Source organism: Cebus imitator, unplaced genomic scaffold (assembly GCF_001604975.1).
Source record: "Cebus imitator isolate Cc_AM_T3 unplaced genomic scaffold, Cebus_imitator-1.0 Scaffold10, whole genome shotgun sequence".
NCBI lineage: Eukaryota > Metazoa > Chordata > Mammalia > Primates > Cebidae > Cebus > Cebus imitator.
In genome coordinates this window covers 6,850,642-6,874,200 of record NW_016107325.1, presented here as the reverse complement: position 1 = coordinate 6,874,200, position 23,559 = coordinate 6,850,642, and the positions used below count along the sequence as shown (strand labels likewise).

The 23,559-nt window shown below is 34.1% G+C and overlaps 1 protein-coding gene across 1 annotated transcript in view; it reads left to right on the top strand.

Annotated features, from left to right (window-relative positions):
* KCNH7 (potassium voltage-gated channel subfamily H member 7) overlaps positions 1 to 23,559 on the top strand; it is a 470,024-nt gene that overhangs the window by 311,404 nt on the left and 135,061 nt on the right. Inside the window, exons 4-6 of the mRNA XM_037745216.1 lie at positions 3,845 to 4,273; positions 9,634 to 9,654; positions 17,611 to 17,825. Of these exons, the coding sequence (XP_037601144.1) occupies positions 3,845 to 4,273; positions 9,634 to 9,654; positions 17,611 to 17,825 (665 nt within the window). The remainder of the gene's footprint in view (positions 1 to 3,844; positions 4,274 to 9,633; positions 9,655 to 17,610; positions 17,826 to 23,559) is intronic.

The following is a 23,559-nucleotide window of genomic DNA, read 5'->3' as shown; positions in this document are numbered from 1 at the left end:
AATATACTTGTGGTTTGTCTGTACATTGTCATGTCTTTTACCAGAGATAAGTAGTAGAATGATGGTTACCAGAGGATAGGAAGGGTAGTAGGGTGGGGCAATGGGGGGATCAAGTGGGGATGAGTAACGGGTACAAAAATACAGTCAGATCAAAGAAATTACATCTGGTGTTTGGTAGCATTTTAGAGCAACGATAGTTAACAATAATTTATTGAGTATTTCAAAATAACTAAAAGAGTGGAATTGGAATGTTTCTGACACAAAGAAAATGATAAATGCTTGAGATGTTGGATATCCCAATTACCCTGATTTGATCATTACACAATGTATGCTTGTATCAAAATATCACATATACTTAATAAATATGTACAACTATATATCCATAATAGCTATTAATAATAAATGTTTAATTCTATTTCAATTATTTATATCACTATTAACTGCTAGACCACAAATGGAAGCTTATAATAATAAATTAGCCTGCTTAAATTCTCAAATTTACTATAGCAGGGTATTTTACATAAACTTATAGATGAGTTAAATCAAGTAGAGAGGGCCTGGTATAGAGTTCACTATTTTCCATGAACTATTGAGTTCTACTCAATCAATATTTTTTGTTAAATATCAGTCAGTACAATTCCAAGAGTTTAAGATTCTCTAATTATGATGGTTAGAGCAATTAAATATTCTAGCTTTCCCACAGTCAAAATTGAGCACATTCTGAGTTCAGTTCAGAATCTATTTGTGAAAATTCGTTTACCATGCCAAGTAATTTGGTCAGAGCTGGGACTCAATGGTGAGCAAAACAGACAGGGGCCCTGCCCTTATGCGGCCTATGGTCCAGTCCTGGAAAAAAAATGTTAAACAGAAAATCAACAAGTGCAGAGTTACTAACTGTGGTGAAAGCTGTGAAAGAGGTGCTAATCTTGTTCAGAAGGAAGGAAAAGCTTCCCCATGAAATAACTTTGGTGCTAAAATATAAGGACGAGCTCAGCAGGCAAAGTAAAAAGAATCAAACAGAAAGAAGCCATCAATCTGAAAGAAGCACAGACCTCCAGGGGAATTAAAATTCCATATGACTGGGTTCTAGAGAGCAAAGAACAGAGATGAAGCTGTGGGATGGAGATAGTTTTGTCATCATCCACAAAGAGAAATTTATTGGTAGCAGGGCAGGATAGTGGAAGGGTGGAATTATGCAATAGTTTACTTAATCATATATTAATTTTTCTTTCTTTAGAGACAGGGTCTCTCTCTCTGTCACTTAAGCTGGAGTGCAGTGGATCAATCATAGCTCACTGTACCCTCAAACTCATAGGCTTAATTTATCCTTCCACCACAGCCTCCAGAGTGGCTAGGTCTACAGGCATATGCCACCATACTTAGCTATTTTTTTTTTTTTTTGTAGAGACAGGGGGATCTTGCTATGTTGCCCAGGCTGGTCTCAAATGCCTGACCTCAAGAGATCATTATGCCTTTTATTCACAAAGTGCTGTTATTACAGGCATGAGCCACTGTGCCCATCCTCTGAATTTTTTACAAAATAAAAATCATTATTTTTAATGGTGAACAATAATGGTACAAATGTGAAGAGTGATTAGCATTCTCTTGCAAGAAATTATGTGAATCAGTATAGTAGCTTGGAATGATGGAGGAGCAGTGAAGATGAGAGAAATGTAAACAGACATTCAGGAAGTGAAATGAACACAGTTAAGGGATTGATATTAATGGAATATTGGGGATGAGTGGGAAAGAGAGAACAGTATCTAGAATGGTCCTCAAGTCTCAGGCTTATATGACTTCATGGAATGTGATGCCATTCACTGAAAAAAAAAAAAAAAAAAAAGGCCTGGCCTTGGAGGGTCAGATCATGAAACTGCATTTGCTATGAGATTGAAACATATCTTTCAAGTGGAGACGTTGATGAATCTATTAAATATTCAGGTTTTGAACTCAGAGAAGAGGTCTACTGGAAAGAAATATTTAGGAATCATTGAATTGATGACAGAATTGAATATGTGCATATAGAAATAAACCATCCACTAGGAGAGTATACTCAAAATGGAGAAAAGTTCATGAGTTTTGAGAGTGTTCTTCCATGTTTTAGAACCATCTTAAATGCATTGAGGAAAAGTTCATAGTAAATATATTAAGGGTAATGGTGCCCCTGAAATTTAAATAATATAAAAAGGTAGTAAATATTGCAGCCCAAAGATGTAAGTTGTCTGCAATTAGACACTGACAATAAGGTCAGTGTCTAATTGTTAAGCTATGAGTGATGTGGACCTAGATTGCTGTGGTGACAATAAAAATGACAATCTTTGCATTTTATTGTAAATAATACTTACAGAAGCATTGGGTTACAGATTATTGTTTAGATGCTTTCTCATGTTTTCATGTTCTTTGAGGAGTGGAAGTTTTACTTACCTTATTAGTTTTTAAATTTATAAACAAATGCATGCTTAACATAAAAAAATAAAGATATAGAAAGAAGAATGCAATACATTATACCTCACTACTTCCAAACCCACCCACTGAGTTAGTCAACATTAAAAGTTTGAAGTATGTTCTTCCACATCTTTCTCTGCTGCCCTATAACATATATGAACAAATATAACTTTTTGTTATTTTTAATGAAAATTATGTAAACATATGGAGTTTTTTTACTTGACATTGTATTTGAGCAACCTTTCAAAGAATATAATAAGATTCCAAGGAATAAAGAAGCTATAATTTATTCAGTAATTCTCCTTCTAACAGATAATCCAACTCTTTCTAATTTTTATGCTTTGCAATATCCCGTATGTGAATCACTGAGTCAAAATAAAAGCGTATGTTTTTTTCATTTTAATAGATATTGTCTAATGTCTTTTCAAGGAGTTTGTAGCAATCTGCAATCCCACCACCAAGATGTCAGAATGCTCCCCAGCATTCTTTGCCAGCACTAGATGTTAGGCTTTCTTTAATTTACTGCAAAATTGAAGACTAGAAAAATCATATCCTCTTGTTTTACTTTGCAGTTTTTACCACTAGTGAGTTTATATAGCTAAAAATTAAAGTTAATGTTTAATGTTATATTTATGTTAATCTTTTAATTTTTAACATCTACTCCTTAAAGTTTATATTTAGTTGTCCTCCTGTGCATCAACCACTTTGAGATACATATAACATTTTATGCCATACTCTCCAATTTGGGGGCCAAAAAGAAGAAAACAGGAAAAAGATATCCTTACCTGTGCAGTGCATCTCTTTGAAACCAAAAGTCTTTAATAATTCCAAATGGAATGATGAGCCTCTCATAAGAAGTGGACCCCACTTTTTCCTCCCAAACTTGACTCACAATATTATCCAACAGAAATCTAAATATGCCAGTTCTACGCTTTACCTCACCTCACTTCCTTCCTGCCTACTCCATCACATTAGCCCCCCACCACCCACACATGTACATAGTCTATGTTCATTCCTAGGTCTGTTCCTGGACATATGCTACCCTAGATCATCTCTTGTTAAAACTATGTTCAACCTTCAATTTCCTTGGAAAAGTGGATGTATAGTGGATGTGTGTTTTTATTTTATCAAAAGTCTTCTGTAATTCAAATGCTTTTCTGTCACTGGTATGCATCTAATTATCAGAAACATGATAAGATTGTTTGCTGTTTTCTTACTACTTATATGATACTTCAAATTGGTCTCAGAGAAGTTTTCTACAATATCCCTTATTCCAACCATAACTATTAATTCATAGTTATTTTTACATTGTATTTAAATATGAGTCAACAATGTCTGTTTTTGTTACAGGATATATCATTTGTCTTATAATAATGTTCTTTCCTGTCTCCATTTATAGGGAAATTTTTTGGGTTCAAGTTCCCTGCTCTGAGAGTTCTCACTTACAGAAAGCAGTCCTTACCGCAAGAAGACCCCGATGTGGTGGTCATCGACTCATCTAAGCACAGTGATGATTCAGTAGCCATGAAGCACTTTAAGTCTCCTACAAAAGAAAGCTGCAGCCCCTCTGAAGCAGATGACACAAAAGCTTTGATACAGCCCAGCAAATGTTCTCCCTTGGTGAATATATCCGGACCTCTTGACCATTCCTCTCCCAAAAGGCAATGGGACCGACTCTACCCTGACATGCTGCAGTCAAGTTCCCAGCTGTCCCATTCCAGATCAAGGGAAAGCTTATGTAGTATACGAAGAGCATCTTCAGTTCATGATATAGAAGGATTCAGCATCCACCCCAAGAACATATTTAGAGACCGGCACGCCAGTGAAGGTATGTTTGATTTTTTTTTAACGGAAACATATATTAATGGGTAATAAATGATTATTTGCATACTGTTTTAAGTTTCAACAATAATTGGTATGCATTAGGGAAAGAAATGTGATTAAAGGCTATTAAAAACCTGAGTCCTAAACTCAGAGTTGTTACTGATTTCCTCTTTGAACGCTAGCGAGTAATTTAGTTTCTTCTGGTTTCTTTATCTGTATTTCTGAAATAGTATGATAACCATTATCTGCCTACCACATGGAGTGTTAATTAATTAATGCTTATTATAACATTTGCTTAGGTGATGAACACTATCATCTCAAGCATAATTAATTTTGCTGCATTTAGCAAATGATCATGCCCTGGGAAGAAAGAATTGTATGCCATCAGAGGGCTCGTTCATTGACCAGCGATTTCTAAAGGGAGCAGCATAGGACTGTGATGTACTGTGTGATGAGAAAGGCATAAGCTGACAGGGGTACAAGATAGGTAGGAAGAAGGGGAAAAATTTGAAGAGGAAAAAAATCCTGAAAATCCTGATCTCAACGAAAACCAAATTGAAAAGCAAATCAGAATTTATTTATCCCTGGCCTCTTTGTATTCACATTCTTAAATGAGCCAGTAGTGAAATTAAAGATACTTAAAAGGCAATGACAGAAGCAATTCATCATGAACATGGTAATTTATAACATTGGTTAAATACTTACTATATCTGAAGCAATGTAAGTACTTAACACACATTAAGTCTCATTTTACTCTCATAACAAACCCAAATTAGGAATCATTTTAAGCCCTATTTGATAAATGAGGAAATGGAGGCTCAGATATGTTAAATAAATAACTAGACCAAGGTTACAGAGCTGGTCAGTGTGAGAGCCTGGCTTCAAACTCAGGACTGCCTGTCTCCATAGTCTACAATCAAATCTATGCAGTCTTTTTCCTTCCTCACTCCTGCACCTCCATGAAACCTTGCCATACGTGATTTTTATTGAATCTCTTGCCTTTTCCTGGCATGGGTACATCAGACCCACTTTTCAGACTCCCATAGATTTGAATTCTTGAGAGACTTGCTATCCAGGCTGCTGGTAGTTTTGTCTTTAAAACATTAATTCTTAGTATGGGGTATTAGGCACTTTGTCAGTTTATCACACTTATTTTTCCAGCCTCATTTCTAGCCCCAGCTAGACTCCCTTCCCTACTACATATTCTATTCTACAACTGCACAGATATAATTTGCCTTTTCTCAAAAATGTAACATGTGTTTTCCTGCTTCACTCCTTTGTTATGCCTGGAATACTCTTCCCCAGGTTGTCTTTCCTTACACTACTACCCACTGGCAGGGACCCACTTTCCCCTTCCCAAACCAGAATAATTAAATCATTTCACACTCGAGTGTACAAACCAATACTTACATATAGTGCAGCATGGATTACATTTTGTATTTATTGTATAGTATATGTCTGTCATTCTTTTCAGATATGTAAGCAAACAATTATGTTGCTGTGAGCTCCTCCAGCATAGGCACTCTGGCACAGTGAGCTCTGCAGCCTTAGTACCTAGCACAATCGTCTACTTCACGGCAGTTACTCAATAACAATTGGTGTAACATTGAGAAGACCAGGTGACATTGAGAGGACTGTGCTCATGAATTTTGTTTCAAAATCATGCAGATCAGAAAATAATGAGTTACCTACTCTATCATACTCTGAAGCTAAACTGAGGTCTTAGGAGTAAATCATGCAGAGGATCTTTATCTAAAGGGTACCATGAAGCAGAGAAGGCAGAAGAGGTGAAAGAAAGAGTTGGCAGGAAAAAGTTCAAAGAAAGACAAATCAGTATCTCAAAAACAGATACAAGAGCAAATTAGCATATCCATTTTAATATGTGGGCCAAAGAGAGGGGAAAATGAAAATACAAGGCCAATTCCCAAGTTGGATAGTCATCTAAGGCCCTATTCCATTTAGAAATGGCAGGTTCAATATTTCCTGACACAATGAAACAACTAGAATTTGATCTTTGATCAGTGAGTCCTGTGGCTGAACAGCAATGATAAATTCAATGTGGTAATTCAAATGATCAGCATATATTTAAGCTAGTTTAGTTAGTGTGGTCACTTTTAGCAATCATACTGACTTTCCAGAAATTGCCCTTTTAGAGATTCCCTAGAGAGATCCTGACTTATAACAGTAGTATAATAAAATTAAAAAAAAAAATTTGAAAATCAAACTGATACATAATTAGTGCATTGTACAGACAGCCTGTGTTGGACAGTGGTGCTGATTAGTTTAGATTATATTTCGTGATTTAGCTTCATTGTTTTCAATTTATATGATCTCCATTTAGTGCACAGTTACTGATACAATTATGAGAAAGAATGATTTAATATTTTTGGATTTCTCAGTACAGGTACTATACATAAACATTTGGTGCTAAGATCATACTCGATTTTTCTCCCTCACCCAAAGTAAGCTATTTTCAGAAACTGTATTACTTTCTTACAGATTATGCTATAGTCAACATGTGACTATAGATTGATAAATTCAGACTGTATTTTAGAGCAATTTTAGAGCAAATTTTAGAGCAATCTTTACAGGAATTTTAACTACAAAATCACTGATTAGCAAAAAAGAAACTACACTTCTTAAGACTTTATAATTTCATATATTTTAGAAATTGAGCCATTGATAAGGAAAGATGGAAAACTTTTAGAACTGATTTTAGTTTTATGAATTCATGTAACTGATTAACAGGTGAAATCATGCACAAGATTTCAAATGCAGATTGTGGTCTCCTCATTCAAATAAAAAAAAGTTCTCCTGTATAGGCTATTTTCACAGAACTTTAAATATTTTGCAGATATCTTAATGCATAATATTTTACCTTATCCTTTCATTTAATCCACATTGTCAAGTACCTTAGAACCATACTTTTCAAATCATCTTTGATAAAGAACCAGAATTTTGTTATCTAACTCATCACTGACCAATACATTTGTGAATGCAATAAAAATATACTACTAGAACAATGAAATATAAAAAAGACATAAAATATAAACGCCAATTTTTTTCTTATTAGATTAATCAGAAATGAAATTACTCTGTCAAACTGCTACCAAAGGTTCTAAATATTTACTCCAATTTCTTTACTTACATTGTCATGGAGGAATAACAAGCAGATCTCAGCTAGGTGCACAAGCCACTCTCTGCCTTGGAAGGTCAAAGCAGTAATAACTATATAATATAATGTTTTGTTAGTTTTCTTGGGATTGGTAAATCTTTACATAGAATTTTCAGGTTTAACGAATACAATTATAATTTATAACTGCTTGCAAGCAGTTGATATTTTACTAATGGTTTTTGGACCCAGCTTTCTGATAGAGAGTTTCATTCTGGGTAATCAAGATCCCTTCCACTATCTCTATTTGTTTTTTTGTGATTCTCTCAAAGAAGAAAGGGAGTTGTAATCTAAGACCACAATTTTATTTGCATGTCTTTGTCCAATGCAATATCAGCTAGCAATGCAATATACCACACTCTTAGAACTACTTCATTTGTGAGCTTTGAAATTATTATGATATATCTCAAGATTTTAAATGGGTACAGTGTTAGCATACATACCAACAAAATGCTGAATAGATTTTTCAAATCTTGGATATATTTGAATGGTTTTGATATGACAGTGACATTTATTTTAAGCTTGTGTGTTTCATAGCTAGTAATGCATATTTTGTTAGTAGCAAGTATGTAACATTTAGATTGTTGATCCCAAATAAACATGAAAATATTTACCTCAGATTTTAAGAGCCCATTTTATTACAAATAAAATTTTTAAAATTTTACTTATTACACTGAATTCATTGTGACAACATAAATAAAAAAGTTTATATTTTTTAAACAGTCTAATCTTTCATTTACTTCTTACAATTATTTTTGCCTAAGAATGACTCTTTGAGTTATATTTGTTGTTTTCAAACTATACATTGAAGAACATTTGGAGGAGGGAAGTTAATAAAATTGTGATTAATGATGTAAGTTGGAGCCAGGCACAGTGGAGTCAGGCAGAGTGACATGGTTGTAGTCCCAGCTACAAAGGAGGCTGAGGCATGAGGATACTTGAGCCCAGGAGTTCGTTTATCCAGAGAGATATAGCCAGACCTTGTCCCAAAGGGAAAAAAGGAAGGAAAGAAAGAAGGAAGGAAGGAAGGAAGGAAGGAAGGAAGGAAGGAAGGAAGGAAGGAAGGAGGGAGGAGGNAAGGAAGGAAGGAAGGAAGGAAGGAGGGAAGGAAGAAAGGAAAGGAAGGAAGGGAAAGAAAAGGAAACTGTTGGCAGGGTGCAATTTAAAGTATATGGTAGAATCATCAAAGTCAGAATTTGACATTACAAATCTCTAAACCATTGTAGAAAGTTTTCACATATTAATACTTAAGAAGTTATATCCCCAAATTGGAGAAAACATTTGCAAGCTTAATAAAATTTAATGTAAATATTCACTCCAAAATCTTCATTACATTTTTCAAGCTCTGGTTTTGAAAACTATTAACAATGTTTAAGTGTCTGCCTCTAAGATTTTTCACAAAGCCATTAATATTCTAAATTAGGCTCACGCCTGTAATCCCAGCACTCTGAGGGGCAGAAGTGGGAGGATCACCTGAGGTTGGGAGTTCAAGGATCAGCCTGACCAACATGGAGAAACCCCGTCCCTACTAAAAATACAAAATTAGCTGGGAGTGGGGGTGCATGCCTGCGGTCCCAGCTACTCAGAAGGCTGAGGCAAGAGAATCACTTGAACCCAGGAGGCGGAGGTGGCAGTGAGCTGAGATCATGCCATTGCACTCCAATCTGGTCAACAAGAGCAAAACTCTGTCTCAAAATAAAAATAAAAATAAAAAAAAGAAAATGAAACTGTTATCTTAGAAACATTTTTCTTATTAACATACTAGGTTAAAGTATATGCAAAAAAGTACTAAATATGCATAATGTGGAGTCTTCCTTTGAGTATATTCTAAGTAACAGTAGAGGAGACACTAAAATTCACTGTTGACAAGGTTGAAAGTTTTTGTCACAACTTTAGGCAGCTGGGGAAGTCTATTTCTAAACTGTCGTAATTATAAAATCTGTACTTTGGAATCCATTTAAATTGAGATAAATGCTTCATATATTTAAATAAGAATGTATATTATGACGGATATTATTTTTAGTATATGCATGTTACTTGGTTGAATAGTACACAACGTTAATTTCAATTGAAGAGAAATTTTCCATCATATTCTGACTTCTCTGTTTTTACACAGGTAATTCAGTGTATATAATATAATTTTAGTCTTCTTTTTGTATTTCTCTTTTTTTATCCTTATGCTCTCAAAACAGACAATGGTCGCAATGTCAAAGGTAATGTACAAACTCAATTTTCACCATCTGATGCTCAACGTGCCCCTTTACTTGGCATGTTAACTTGCCTGCTGTATGCCGCCCTTAGCTAGTTGGGTGCCTGGTGGAGACATCGTGGCTTGATTTTGCTAGAGACATTGTTACTTCTCTGCTGTGTCACCAAAATGATTATGAGCTCCTTTTGCCTGCAAGAATTATAAGGCTAGGTTGACAACAAATACTTCCTAAATATTTAAATCATTTGGAAAGAAACAAATATCGAGCAAAATATATTCCAATGTGACAGAGGCACAAAAGCCTATTTCAGGAAAACAAAAATTTTGAGTGCAAGATTAAATAAGATAAGCAAAGTGCTCCATGACAGCATCACTTCACTTGTTCCTCTTTTGTTTCCTTAAAACTAGTTTCACGTTCCTGGATGGCAGGGGGTATGGTTTTAAGCTTACTGTAGTAGTAAACTACACATGCATGATAGTCATTTTCTATTTTTCTCTATTATATTTTAATCATTTTTAACTGTGTTCTATATTAGTCTGAAATCACTGGCATGACCTACAACTACCACAGGGTTATGTTTAACTGGCAATACTCTGCATAAATTTGGATTGGGCTAAAAATTTGAAATTCACTTCTGTTTTCTACTATATCATAGTAGATACAAGGGTCACAGAATATAATAACCATATGATCATCATCAAATTGAAAACCGTTGGGACTTGGTCTTTCAGCAATGGCCATGCATGCTGCTGTGGGTGTGCAAATGGTGATAGTGACTTATTTTGTGCATGTGTGTTGCATGAACACGTCTCCACCAGTAATGATCATTGCTTAGAATTCACTGTTTTGGCCACTCTCTCCTTTATGTCACTGGTACACTGACTACTGTGAAATTTTGTATATTGATTTCTCAATTGCTTCCCTAAAATAAATCAGAGTTGGTGATGTTTATGTATTAATCGTACTAGGAACCAAAGATGTTTGGTCAGCAGCCTAGGGAAATTTAAAAATCAGGGAAGTTGTCTCAAAAAAAAAATCAGGGAAATTATGGCAGTATCTCCCCAAAACCCACCCCAATTTTATTTTGTAAGAATTTTAAAAAGGGTCTATGAAGGTTGACCCTAATAGTGAAATGGGATTTCACCTACATCATTCTTCTTTTGTTCTTTTTTTTGGCCTGTCCACTGTGATTTCTAAAACTGTGCAAATTACTGTTAACTGTGTGTGGTGGTTTGCCTTGATATAATTCAGAATGTAACCTCAGTAAGCAGGATACAGATAGTCTTGCCAATTGGCTTTAGGATTTAACAGGTAGCAGTAAATTAGTAGGCATTAATTAATTTTCAGATGATTTTTACATGTAGAGATAAATGAATCTGATTTTTTTTCAATAAATAGAAAATTGGAGTTGTTTAACTTTTCCAATTATGAGTTTGCATATATATACAGTTATTTCATTTTAGTGTCATAATAATTTTAGTGTCAAAATAATTCATTTACTCTCCAATCCTTTTTTCTCAACTCTCTCATTTTTAGTAGGAGTAGTATTTGAATACGGATATTCTTTATTTATTACATAGATTTCAGATTGCACATCAATTTTACAATCATGATTTAAAGTATATGGTAAAATCATCAAAGCCAGAATTTGGCATTACAAATCTCTAAACTATAGTAGAAAGTTTTCATATATTAATACTTAAGAAGTTATATCCCCATATAGGAGAACACATTTGCAAACAATAAAATTTAATGTAAATATTCACTCCAAAGTCTTCATTACACTTTTCAAGCTCTGGTTTTGAAAACTACTAACAATGTTTAAGTGTCTGCCTCGAAGATTTTTCACAAAGCCATTATTACTGCTAATTAGTTACAGGACCCTATATTAAGCATGAATTTTAAATTTTTTGACTTTGCTTCTATATCAGATCTAAATAAGACTAAAAGATGCAGGTTTCTACACTGCTTTGTGTACAAAATGCAAAATTATAATTTTAATATCTAATTCAACCAAAAAAAACCACTTATTTACCATAATAAAATAAATAATTTAGGAATGTGTTGGTAATGTCTTCAAGATCATCTGGTTTATTCATGTCAGGTGAGGCGATGGCTAAATCCCTTGCACAGGTGGTACATTTATCCCTGGAGGAGGCCATTCTTTAACTTTCTCAGGAAGTCTGTGTTAGTGCCTGCTACACAAAGAGATAACCTAAATCCTCCTTTCTAATATGTATTTTGCCCCTGCATCTATTTCTACTGGACAGAAATAATAGGTGACTACTACTAATCCTGATGCAATATCACAGTAAAAAGACAGCAAATTGGTACTCAATCTTATTTCTAAAACTAATTTTCACTTAATCTTCTTTCTTAGGATCTATTTTGTTTCCCTTTAATAAATTTCCTTAGCATTCATATTCCTTAAGCTAACACTTCAAAGTTCTTCGTTAAAAGTCTAATCCATTGTCAAAGGGTGGAAAAGCAATTTCAAATAAATTGCACATTCTGCATATACATATGTATGTATTACAATTTTTTCACAATTTCTCTAATATGTGAGAGAGGTACCTAATCCTACCTCCATCGTTCATATATTAATTTTTACCTCAAACGTAGTGGCTTTTGTCTATTTTGCTTTCCAAGTCATCAATAAAAACCTATGTCACTTTCTGTACTTCATAAATAAGTCATGATACAATTTTGCCCCTTTAATGCTTCCACCTCCTTGTTATCTCAAGTAACCCAGCTTCCCTCTAACACTGGAGTGTTCCATTTCCAGTTTATCTATGAATCTGTCATATGACTCTGAAGTAAAACTATTTTCAAGGTTCGTTACAGCTTTTACCACCTCTCTAGCCTATATGACTCATAAATGAAATAAATTAATCTAATATAACTTGTTTCTTATAGGTTATATTGACCGTTACCCAGTTTCTTCTCATTTGATAAGAATTTGCAAATTGATTTTCCATGAAAATAGTTTTCTCCTGCAAATAATATGTCATGCACTGAAACAATGTGAAGAAAAATAATTTGATGATTACCTCTTATGTATCTTTCTAAGTGCTAAACTAGTTTCCTTATATTTACTGACAGTGTTCTTTTACAAAGTTTAATTATTAAACACCGCATTTGCATCTTCTTTCATGTTAAGTCAATTCAGCAATTTGAGTTTTATTAAACTTTAGCTAAAAATAAACTCAGTGCCCTACGAAAAATTGTACAAATACCTGATGATTTAAAAACAACCCTTGTTTGGTTTCCTTCTTTCTGATCACATTTGGCCCTCAAAAATGACTTTTTTAAGCAGCATTATTATTTTTTAAATCTATCAGATGCTCTTAGCTATATTTCCAGCACCATCTAAAAGAAAAATATATTCTCCATTAGCATCTCATAACTCATGATAAATTTAAATAGCCTCGTCATACAAATTTTAAATATTTTTAATCTAAAATTCTTCCCAATTGTGGCTTTAGCTTCTGGCTTTATTTCCAAATGTAAGTATTTCTTTGTAGCTGGAAGCTGGCCTACTTTAAGTTTAATCAGACACTTGAAATATATTATAGCACTGTCCAGCTGTTGGTTTAGTCTACTTGGTCACCTGTTTTCCACCTTCTCCTAATATATTGAGAAATGTAATCTGGTCATTCATCTTATAAATGCTTCTCTTAAGAACATCAAGTCCTCTGTGCTCTTAAATTTTACATTACTTTCTACTGAATCTCTTATTTCCCTCTATTTCTGCCCATTCATTTCCTTTAAATTTATTTACTTTGTTTTTCAGGTTATTCTCCTTTCTTTCATTAGAATCCTAAATCCCATCTGTTCATGATCACTCTCAGTGAGGCTGCCTTTCACCTTTAAATCCTCAACCAAGGCCTCTCTGAATATAGACTTAGGAGGTAGGAAACCATGTATTCTGGTCCTTTATTATTCTTCTTTTTTGGCCTCATATTCTGTCCGCTTAGGTTTACAATTGGTGAAATAGGGATATTGTTAATATATACCTTAATTAAAATGTTGAATTTTTTTTCATGTGCATTTAGATGGGCTTAGAGGAACCTAAGCCAACACTGATTATCTTGCAGACTCTAGAAGACTTCTTCATTTAAACATCTGCTTTAAAATCAGTGGAAAGAAGCATAATTATCTTTTTTATACAGCATTAAATAAATTTTAAATGCCTTTTCTAAGTAGCACGCACAAGTTAGTTTAAGTAATATTTTAAGTTTTGCTGAATTAATTAAAATGTATATTAAAAGAAAATCTGAATTAACTCTTTAAGACTAAGCCAAAAAAAAAAAAAAATAGAGTACCAGTTTAGCAAATAAGAGAAGCTCAATTAGTGAATGCAATGAAGTTGCAAATTCTGAAGCCAAATCTGAGTAGGGCATTTTATCAACCAGTTTCTCAGTCATATCAGATCCAGTGTCTCTTTCTCTCTACAAATATTTTGTTATACTTATTTTGCTATCCTGAAATGGAACTCTAAGATAATTTAACCTAGTTCTAAAATATCAACATGATTCCCTAACTGTAATATATGGGAGAAATAAAAGAAAAGCAGTTTATAATAAAATATTTATTTCAATGTTAGTGTTCAAATATAACTACACTAAGAAACATAATGCAATAATCAGACATATGAAGAAAATGTGGTTTTAAAAGCAATAAGTACATGAGAAAACATTCATACAGGTACCAGATAAAATGGTACAGCAGGAGTATGGATGGGCAGCATAAAAAAAACCATCATTGGAGTCAAGAACTAGATCAGACTTATTTATATACGAATTTTTAAAATGGGAAGTAACTAAAATTGAATTATGATTAATATACCAATACAAACTGAAGCGAAAATAATGATCATGGTATTCTCACAAGTGATCTAGCTCTTGCTTTTAATAGTAGTGTTAAAATGATACATTATGTGATATAATGCAATAGTAGTGAATTCCACAGAAGAAAGAAATCCCACTAGATGTCAGGACATATATTCATCCTCTAATACATAAAAAGGATCCTGTAAACATGTTTTGTTATATAATGAGAAACAGAAGATGGAATGGAAAATGAAATGGCAATTAAGACATTATAGAGAAGTTGTGGCAGATCTTCAGGGAGTTTTGAGAATGAAATTGAAAACCAACATGCAACCCAAAGACAAATAAATAATTTCAAGTATATCTTTTTTAAGACATAGTTTTCTTTTCATTGTTCCATATCATTTTACATATATAGGAGGATATTTATATGAAATATTTTTGAAGGAACTTTTATTAGTGTGATTTTGGTAATTCTCTGCAAATTTAATAATATTTGGTTCCAACACTGATAAAGAAGACTCAAATCTCTTAGCTTACATACTTACAAATGACAGATCCAAACACAGATTGTAATCTAAACTCTGAAATTTTGTATTAGCCACTCAAATGTCATAAGGAGTGTAGCTCAAAGTGGCATAATTTTCCAAAATGGTAAACAATTTCTGATAAAGTTCTGAATAAAACAATATATATTCTTACCTCTACATGGAATTTGTAGCTCTAGAAATTTCAATTTATATTAACCTCATGTAAAAAGTACATTGTGGTATTTTATATGTGAAGTAGTTCATTTTAAAGCTCAGTTTATGAATAAACAGGCTTTTCACCTACATGAATGCCCTTGAGACATGTAAGGCAATTCTTTAAGGCAGGAGAATTGTGACACTGAAATTCTTTCATAACTGTGACTAAAAATGCCCCCACGAATCTCCCCTAGAGTGAAATACTACCACAGTTGAAATCACACGCTTATATAAGTGCAGCCCATTCAGTGGAGTTTATTGGAACTGGTCACAAGGGCAATTAAAGTAGACACACAGTGTCTTTCTATTAACATCATAGAATCTGTGATGACATCGATGATCCATGATTTTAGCCCAAATTTTAAGCAACTCTGTGGACAGTTTACTATGGAAATGCAGCATAGAGAAGGATGATGCAGAAAGAGAATGTAAAGATGAGCTTAAGGGTTTTGAATACAATTTAACTATATATTTGAGCTCTGTTACCTATAATCTCTTAATAGTATCCCTGTTAGTTAAATAACCTAAGGAGTGAAAATATGACATTAAAATCAGTGAAAAGACAATATCTAAGAAACCTAAAATCCTAGCATAATTTACAAATTATAACTATTAAGATATAAAACCTAGAACTCAACTATAGAATGTTGCAGAAAGGGAAACACTATCCTGGTGTGCATTACAATAAAATAAATTAGTGATGTGGGCTGGAGACATCTAAAAAGACCTGAAGAATAGAGTTTCTGTCAGAGAGATATCTGAAGGCTAGATTAATTTGTTGCCACTATTAGCTTTTATTTCTATCTTTGTATAAATAGAAAAGAGAGTAAGGTTCTATATGTAAATGAGAACATATGAGGCAATAAATGCCTGGAGAGCTCATAACATTTTTCTTCTAGATGGACTTGGTCATTATCGTGGATAAGACTCAGGGAGTCAACAGAAATGCAACTCAAGCAACATAGTATTTGTTAAATACATGAAAATTTCTTAAGATTACTTTAAACTTTTATAATAAAAAAGTGTGGACTTTAATAAACAAGTATAGTGTGATTTTCCCCCATAGTGACTATAAACAAAATGATGGGCATTGCTTTTTTAGTATTGTATCTGACCTGAGTTGATTGATTGTTGTCCAAAGGCAAATTCTTTTAAGTCTAATTTTAAAGCATTTATACCTTGCTTGGTGCTTGAAATACACTTCAATCCTGAAAATGGGTTCACTTCATTTTGAACAAAGAAAAAAATAATAGAAGGCAAAATATGCTGCCTAACAAGTTTATTGATGCAGTTTGTATGTTTTAACCGCTTCCTGGGGCACAAAAATAGGGAGCTCATGATTTTTATAAAATTCTCCCTGATATTAATTTTTAAGAGCTAAATAACAGCATATCTAATATTGCTCATTACACAAGATACTTCTCAGAAAATTTCCTGATTCTTCATAAGCATCAGACAACAGAGTGGCCCAAAGAAAGATATAGGTAGTCAGTCTACTTCCTCAACAAGGAAACCAGGAGTCCTGCCACCTTGCCAAGTTATCTTTGTAGGAAAGATTTCGAGAAGTGACTAGGTACTGTCAGTTCCAGACATGCCCTATTACCTAGCTGTGGTCACTTCTATTGTAAGTTATGTTTGCCAGAGCATTCTTCTTGTGTGGTTTTTATAGCACCTTTTATTTTTCTCAGAAAGTGGTCCTCTTAAATATAAGTGAAAGATAAAAAAGATCTAAAAATACCATATATGATCCTAGAATTTTTAATAGAGTACACACATGCACACAAAAATGGCCTTTCACCCTCCCCAGCTTTATCTGTAATTCCTTTATCTGAGTTTAACTCTTTTAGAAGCTCTATGGAGCATCTCATATAGGTAGTGGAAACATGAAAAACCTAGATGGCTTGTCACTCCTCAGTGACACAGAGAGGGGAGTAATACAGATTGGAGCAGGGTAAACAGCCCATTTGGGAAATTTCATGGGCAATGTGACTTTAACCATAGCTAAGTCCTTCCTCAAATAATTCTCAAATTACAAAATGAAATTTTTAAACAACTTTAAAGGTAGAATTTGACCAATAACAGAGAGTGTAGTTTTTTCTTTTATTCCAACCTTTAATGAAAGAAGCTAATTAACAGCTAGATCTGCCATTTACTCTCTGGGTGCACAACTAGAACCCAGTCTTATTCTCAGATACTCACATGCCACTCCACGTGGCCCAAGGTGACCCTAAGCCCCAAGTCCAGGTATAAGCTGGCTGCATTTAGCACACTCAAATCAGGATCATATTGGTCATGAATCATTAGCAGGGCATTCAGAGCTGCCTCTTTCTTCTACATCTTCTTATATTACTCTTACAAATACTTTCCTTTTTTTTTTTTAGGGCCCTTTAATCATATCAAGTCAAGCCTCCTGGGATCCACATCGGATTCAAACCTCAACAAATACAGCACCATTAACAAGATTCCACAGCTCACTCTGAATTTTTCAGATGTCAAGACTGAGAAAAAGAATTCATCTCCACCTTCTTCAGATAAAACCATTATTGCACCCAAGGTTAAAGATCGAACACACAATGTGACAGAGAAAGTGACCCAGGTAGGACACAATTTTCTTATCAATTTCAACTATTTTACAGGTTGTTTTCTGCACCATAAAACATATTATTTTTCTTATAAATGACTATCAGTAGAGGTAAGACATTTATTTGTACTCCTATGTATCTTGAGATGTTGGGCAACTCTTTAATATAACAGATTAATAAAGCTATATACTATGATTTTGTCTATTACAAGACTAAGCAACATGGCTAACATGACGTGGTTGCTCCTATGTTTATAGAGGTGGTTAACCTGCTATTCATCATGTTTGGACACTTATTGTTTGGCTGCCAACTCTCATATTATTATAGCATGGTTTTTTTAATATAATGGATGTGTCTATTGAAGCTTAGGGGACTAATTAGGATTTTCTCTGAACTATGGTTTCCTTTTTGCACTTACTCTACTAAAAAGAGTCAGATCTAAGTCAGTTAACCTGGGGAAAAGAGCTGTCTGAGATGATGAAAAGTCAGTGAAACAACACATTTTGTTGGAACAATACCTTACTGTTTTCAAATAAATACTGCAACTTGGACTAGCATAAAAACCTATGTCTAGCAGGAGTACTGCTTCAGAGAGTAGATAGAAATGATTTCTATTTATTATACCAATATACCAACCTAAGCAGCACCTAGCTTTTGCTTACAGTGCACTTACATTGCTAGGAATTCATGACTCTAAAATTAGTCAAGCAAGCAGTTCTTTTACGAACAATTTACTCAGTATATTTGCTTAGCAAATCTTTGCATAAACTCTCTGCAATATATAGCCAAGCTTGCCTCTGTTCTCTATCCCAAGCATTGAAGTTTTTGAATTAATGAAGTTTTTCTGTAATTGTAATCACTACAAACAACACTATAGTACAGTTTGAGATAACCTCTTACGTGTGAGCTGAAACAGCTATGAAAAGACCATGAGCAAGTTATAAATAGACCTGCGCTGTCTATATTTATTTGAGATGAGAACTTACACATGCCATTCTTGAGAGCTTCTTTTCTATGCATTTTATATTTATGTAGTAATGAGGCTTTCTATTCTTGGCATTTCACTTAACTTACATTTAGTAACAGTTTACTGTTATACACATTGCATTAACATCCCTTTGTATTTTCCTTTCATCTGTTTTTACTTTAAAAGTTCTATTATTTATAGATTCCTACCATTATATGAATATATAGAAATCAAGAGACTTAAGAGAAGACAGAAGAAAAGTTGGAAATATTAGGGTCAGGGCCCTGAAAGAGCATAAGGGAATCAAATTCAAAAAGAAGCACAGCATGGCAGCGGGGACTGTGGCGAACTGTGGACTGCAGGCCTCATCTCAAGCATACAGCTGATACACAGCTCTAGCTAATTGTGGTTAGGCAGAAATACTTGACCAATCAATGAATGTTTGCAAATCTTTCCATTTTAAAAGAGAAGCTGGAAATGCAGAATTTAAGATAGCTTCTTTATTTCTTAAAGTTGACAAACTAAAAAATACTTTGAACTTTTTTAGGCCAAACAAAACACATCTTAAAGCCTATGGGCAGCTATGTGTGATCTCAGCAAGTTTTAGATGTGCTTCGTCCACCACAAAGGCCACTCTATCCTGCCACGTTCAGCAGATCCACTGTGCCAGAAGAACGTGATACACACATAGATCTGAGAAGTACCTGCTCTAGGGGCTTTCCCAGATAGTGGGACAGAAAGCATATATATATAAATATCAATAATGAAATGCATGATAATAAAGAATATTAGGGAGAAAGTTATTATTCTATAAGGGAAGAATTTACAGGGAGGAAAAAGAGACAGGATTAAACACTTAAGCCAGATCTAGAAGGTCACATCAAACTGCATAGTCAGTAAATTTCAAGAGCATAAATCAGAGTCAAACTGGATTGCGTTTTTATTTCAGTCATTTATTGTAGGTCATCAATGCAAGCAGCATTTATTGTGTGACATTAAGGCAAATTTCAGGACTGGGAAAACTTATTTATCAGAGTTGATATAAGAATTAAATAGAAATGTGGAAAGTGTTCATCATACTACTAAGTATATAACAAGCAATGTCAGGTCATTATTATGTTTATTAACATTCTTCTATGATCCCCCTGCTTTCCTCGCCATCTCTGAAGGATCTCTTTATCCCTACATCATGAGGGCCTAGTAGAACCCTGGCAGAATGGAGTTCATCAAATGTTTGCTTAATCAAAGAGTGCATAAATTGATGGAAGAGTTAGCCAAGGGAAGGGATAAGAATTCCAGGTAGAAAAAAACATAACAACAAAGTTATGAAGGCATTAAAGCCCATATGTCTTTTTAGAACAAGTGGTCTTCCGAGCCGGTGACAGGGTAGTCTGGACAATTTAACTTCAAAATAATCCTTTTGTACCTTTTCACATAAATGTCTTGGGGGTCTGAGTAAAATGTAACAGCTTCCATCAGAAGCTTTGCACGTTTTCTGGTCTCATGCTTTATCTTTAAAAGCCCTCTGACGTTCACATTTAGCTTTGTAATATAACAATGTTTTAACATTTAAAAATGTTTTAAAATATTGCTATAGACCTAATGTTTGCATCTCCATCAAAATTTACACGTTGAAACATAATCACCAGGGTGATGGCATTTGGAGGCGGGACCTTTGAAAATAGGTCATGAGTACAGTGCTCTCATGAATGGGATTAGTGTCCTTATAAAAGAGGCCCCAGAGAGCTCTTTGGCCCCCTTCTGCACTGTGAGGTTGCAATGAAAAGATGAAGGTTATCTAACAAGGAAGCAGGCTCTCAACCAGGCACTAAATGGGCTGGCAACTTGATCTTGGACTTCACAGCCTCCAGAATTGTGGACAATACATTTCTCTTGTTTGTAAGCTACCAAGTTGATAAGTATTTTATTTTAGCAGCCCAAATGAACTAAGATGACTACTTACCACTGAGTGACCCTGAAGCCCACTAAAAAACTCCAGAGTTTTCCTAAAGCTTCTTATACTTCCCGCAAATTGTGAAGTATCCCCTCCTACTTTCCAAAGTACCCCAATTGGAGAGGTATGATGCAGGTGAAAGACTTTTTCAAAGTGCTGGAAAATCATAATTTTGATCATATTTTATATAAGTTCACTTTTTTTTTACACTGTAAAAAATACAATGAATGGAAGGAAATTTTGGAGGCAGGTAAAACACTTAAGTTGCTATGGTCCTTGCTAGCAATAATAAGGGACTGAGTAAAGGCTGTGACCACAAACTGGGAAAAAAGGCATCAGTAGGAATGCTTTATCTTCTTTGTACGTGCCCCCTTTAGCTCTCAGTAACAAACCTTCCAAGCATCCACATGTCAAACCAAACAATGTAGAGACCAAATATCAAGAACTTCCTCCTGCAGGCATAGCCTCTTGAAATTTTATTTAAGTACTTGAAAGCAGAGCTCTTCAATAAATCATTTTTAGGATTATATACTTTATTTTGTGTTTGTGAAATTTCCTAATTACAGCTATCTTTAATATTTCCATATTCACTACTTTTAACATCAGTTGTCCTCTAGTCACCAAAAACAACTTGTTAATAACTAAAACACTTTACTTGTCATTTTTATTTCTTTTTTAGGCCTGCATGGAGATTCTTGTCAGGAAATTTTCAACATATTTACTGTAGGCAGACAGCAGTATTTTCTTAATCAAATGTTCTTGCTTATTTTATTCACATAATAGATTTGTATGATATTCTTTCTTTAAAAGAAGTCAAGATTTTGTTTATAGATTATTCAACAATAAATTTAAACACTTCAGTGCACAAAGAATAGAGCAGTCATCAAGAGACAAAGGCATAGATGTTGTTCTGTCTCACCACTTGAATCTTATCTCTATTACGTTAAATTAGAATTAGGCAATTAGTTATTGGCCCCCTCAGCTAGAGTGACCTTCAATGTAGGGACTATGTGATCATTCATTCATTCACTCATTTGTTGTTCATTTGAGTGTTTGTTTATTCATTCAAAAGCATTTATTGATATACATTATATATTATATTATATTATATATACACTATATATTATATACAATATATTACATATTATGTGTATATATAATATATTATATATGTATTGTATATATTATATCTAATATATTATATATATTGTATATAATATATTATATATGTATATATAATATACATATATTATGTGTATTATATATAATATATAATGTATATCAATATGTGTATTATATATAATACATAATATATATCAATATGTATATTATATATGATGCATAATGTATATCAATATATAATATATACACACACAGTGCCAGGTGCTGGGAATTCAGAGTTAAAAGGCAAATCTCTGCCTTTGAATCTTGAAGAAGACAGACAAGTACAGTACCTTGGCATTATCATGCAATGTAAAGTATTTTTCTATGGGTAAACACAGAGTGTGCAGACAGTGCTGAGAGAGGAAACTTTACCTGCATTGGGAGTTTGGGATAGTGTTTGGAGAATAGAAACTCTTAAGTGAGTTTTGGAGCTGAGAAGTTTCCAAGATAAGGAATAAAAATCTGAAGTGAAACACACGTGGGGATCTCTATGTACCAAAGAATGAATGAAGCATGAGGTGTTTGTATGATTAGTACCTAGTATAATTACATGACATACGGTAGCATTGTAAAAGATTCAAAAATAAACCACAGAGGGTATTGGGTTGAATGAGGCAAGAGTAAGTCTGCAGCCGAAAATCTCCAAAGCAAAATGCCTTCTTTCTGAAACCTTTTGTTAGGCAAGACTCCAGTTCTTCCTGTTATTTGGGATCCATAGACCCCTTTGACCTTATTAATCTTCCGGAATGCATCATGTCATATTTCATTATGCCATATGTCATCTGACCTTCTTTATTTATTTGGAGAAAAGAGAATATAATTCTCAGAAGATGTGTGTGTGTTTTTTCCTTCACTACAGTCCAGCCAGTACAGGCTGATGTGCAGTAGTGTACATCTCAGGGAGGTAAGCCCTTGGCTGGCCGTTTCTACCAAATTCCAGTGGAGTGGTGGAGAGTTAACAATGAATTGTAAGAAAAGTTGGGCGGAGAACAAAGGTAAGGTCTCCTTTTACCAAGCAATTGCACTTCTCAATTGAAGATCAAATTATTGGCTATATTTGCCTGTTTTAATAAAAGTGAACCACAATTTTGCACTCTTCTATGATTTTGTTAGTCTTGAGGCTAGTTTAGTTTGGATGTTGTGCTAATTTTTAGGATTAAATGTCTCATTTGTTGTCATGTTCAGCTTTGACAAGTTTTGTATTAGACCACTCTTCCTGAATAAGAGTATCAGAATAGTTTATGAAGATGGGACTGTGGATTTCAAATCTTTATTGGCCAGCCATATGAGACTGTTTCGGTCAGTACCATAACAGAATGCAAGTAACAGAAATCCAATTCAAACCACTTTAAGCAAAAAATGAAGAGAAAAGGGAAGTTTATTGGGCCAAATTACTGAAAGGTACAGAGAAAGATCTGCTTTGGGGCGGGCTGCATTTATTTTTGGATAACTTGTGACAATTACTCCCTTTCTTCTGTGTTGATTGCACTCCCCATCTAATAGCAGAAAGTTCCTCAGACTCTCCTGTCTCACCCAGTGCTCACAGTTAGTAATTTGGGGAGACCTTCTCTCTTCCAGTGTCCATATTATCCCAGAAAAAGACAACTCTCATTGACCAACTTGGGCCCTATATTCATCCTTGTGGTGGAAGAAGTGTAGCCCC